Here is a 2,574-nt window from a genome sequence, read left to right as displayed (position 1 = left end):
TTGGATCCTGTCTAAATTGTCCCTAGTATGTATGAATGTGAGTTAGGGACCTTAGATTGTAAGCTCCTTGAGGGTGTAGGGACTGATGTGTATAATGTATATGTAAAGCGCTGCGTAAATTGATGGCGCTATATAAGTACCTGAAATAAATAAATAAAATAAAATAAATTCATGTTCAGAACCGAATGCATCTGCAAATCAGATGCATTCCCATAGAAGATAATGTGCTTGTAATTCACACCACAATGGCCAGAAAACACACATGTTTTTTGGGCAATGCGCAGTGCGAATTCAACGCACATATGTGAACCAGATGCATTCAAATTAATGCATTTTAAAATGTCCTGCGAATTGGATGCGGTGTTAGTCGCATCTAATTCGCATAGGTGTGAACGGGGCTTTAAGTTCCTGTGCATGTAAAGGCAGGTGTCACAATACTTTTGACAATATAGTGTATGTACATAGAAATTACAGACCAGGTAGCCTATGTTGTTTATTAGAACCGTTTTAAAAGTAAAAAAAAAAAAAAAGCATATGTGCCTAAGTATTTATTAGCATCTCATTTATCAAATAAATAATAATAACTTTTACTTTAAGTAGAAGAAATTGACACAAGCTGCTTCCTTGTAGTTTTTCAATTCCCCTTCTTTTCCACAGCCTAAATCTTGATAAACAATGCAACTGTTGTACATTTCTGCAAAGAGCAATAAAGTTTTTCCTTTTTTTTTTTGTTGTTAAGTAATCATGTGATACCTCTTCAAGTGGTCATGTGACCCAACAAACTCCAGCGTGGAAAGTAGAGCATTGCATATGCAGAGCAGGAGGAAGAGACTGTTTTCCTGCCAGAAACCTGATACTATGGGAGACTTAGAAGTGCTCCTGCTACCTACTGGAAGTCTGCATCCTTCTGAAGACTCCTTGTAATAGCTGTGGTTGTCCTAGCAGAAGATATGGGCAGCCTGGTGAGCAGGGTTCAGGGCTTCTGTGGAAGGAGGACTATAACAGAAGCATTAGTTGTAATGTTCGGAATGGATGGAGGAGGGAAGACTACGATTCTCTACAGACTGAAGTTGAACAAAGTGGTGCAAACAATACCAACAATTGGACATAATGCGGAGTCCTTGGACATTGTAGATGACGTGCCACTCTTGGTATGGGATGTTGGCCTGGGAGCGAAGGGTTGGCCTTTGTTGAGACACTATTTATCCGGTTGTAATGGCTTTGTGTTTGTGGTGGACAGTACAGACACTGAAATATTCCAAGAAGCCAAGGAAAACCTGTTTATGGTATTAAACTTTACAGAAATTGTGGACATACCATTCATTGTACTGGCCAACAAGCAAGATCTGGAGGGTGCTTGTTCCCCTTCCGAAGTGGCACTATATCTTGATCTGGAGAGGATTCAATATAATAAGTGGGCCGTATTTGGCTGCAGTGGGCTTACTGGAGAAGGGGTTAAAGAGGCTCTAGAGAAATTGTGCACAATGATAAAGGAGCACAGATCGCTATAAGAAGAGATGAACAATAGCAGGAACACAATGGTGATGTGATAGTGGGCCTTTCAGCAAAGTCAACTATCCAACTTGGAAATGGCCAAAATACCCATTGCTGAGGGGCGGGAAATAGAAGTGCCACACAATCCGCCACCTCACACTGCCACTGGAACTTACTTTTTTTAACAAAGTGACATTGCATTATCCTACCACACATCAGTGATTGTGCTAGAACAGGCGCTGGGGTGAAATGGCCCTAAATGTAGTATGTGCCTTACTAAAAGTAAATATTTGTCTTCCTTTTATGTAGTCTGTATAATTTTTGTTGCTTTAATGTATATCTATATATGGCCATACACTGTGCAATCTGATTGCAAAATCTCATTTAGATCTACCATCCACTATGTAGTGCCTTTGCCCAGGCCTTCCTGATTTGATACTCGTATTACATAGGGATGCACCATTACAATTTTTTTGTACATGTACCGATACTTTTTTTTTAAGTACTCGCTGATACCAATGACCGATACCTACCGCAACTGTTTTGTGTACACTTAAAGCGGTTCTATACCCATTCTTATCACTTTTCTCTAAATTAATAATAGCAGGCTATGCTATTTATTGCGATTTGTTATTCTGTTCTTACCGGCTTCCTTTCCGAGTAATCTTTGTTTTTCTTTTCAATGACGTCACCCGCGCATGCGCCGTTAGCCCTAATTTTCCGGCAAGCTTATGCTCTATGCCGGGGCTGCGTCATTTCCCACTGTTGTCATCAGCTGCAACACTTCTTCCTACTTCTTCCTACTCCTTCCTCATTGAGGCTTGAATAGGGTGAATAGTGCGCATGCGTGGATTACGGCCAGGGAAACCTACTGAGGGCGGAAATAAGGTACTGCACAAATGCGGAAGACCTCTGTTGTGATGGCGGCGGCTAGGGAAAAGCAGGAGCGTTTTGCAGTCTCTTTATTTGGAAAAGTAAGCGATTTTGAAGCATATTGTTAGTGGGTGTTTAAACAAAAACAAGTAGTTTGTTTGATATAATGCTTTAATGTAGTAGAAATGACATGAGTTTACTACCGCT

At 40.5% G+C, this 2,574-nt stretch overlaps 1 protein-coding gene across 1 annotated transcript; it reads left to right on the top strand.

Annotated features, from left to right (window-relative positions):
• The first annotated feature begins 739 nt into the window (after window positions 1–739).
• Window positions 740–1,798, top strand: LOC141113790 (ADP-ribosylation factor-like protein 11). The gene has a single exon (XM_073607076.1). It carries the CDS (start codon window positions 951–953, stop codon window positions 1,509–1,511), a length of 561 nt encoding a protein of 186 aa, XP_073463177.1. The 5' UTR covers window positions 740–950; the 3' UTR covers window positions 1,512–1,798.
• Window positions 1,799–2,574: the final 776 nt, after the last annotated feature.

The sequence above is a fragment of the Aquarana catesbeiana genome, linkage group LG12, assembly GCF_042186555.1.
Source record: "Aquarana catesbeiana isolate 2022-GZ linkage group LG12, ASM4218655v1, whole genome shotgun sequence".
NCBI lineage: Eukaryota > Metazoa > Chordata > Amphibia > Anura > Ranidae > Aquarana > Aquarana catesbeiana.
The sequence above is the reverse complement of the archived record's forward strand: the minus strand, read 5'-3'. Positions and strand labels throughout refer to the sequence as shown.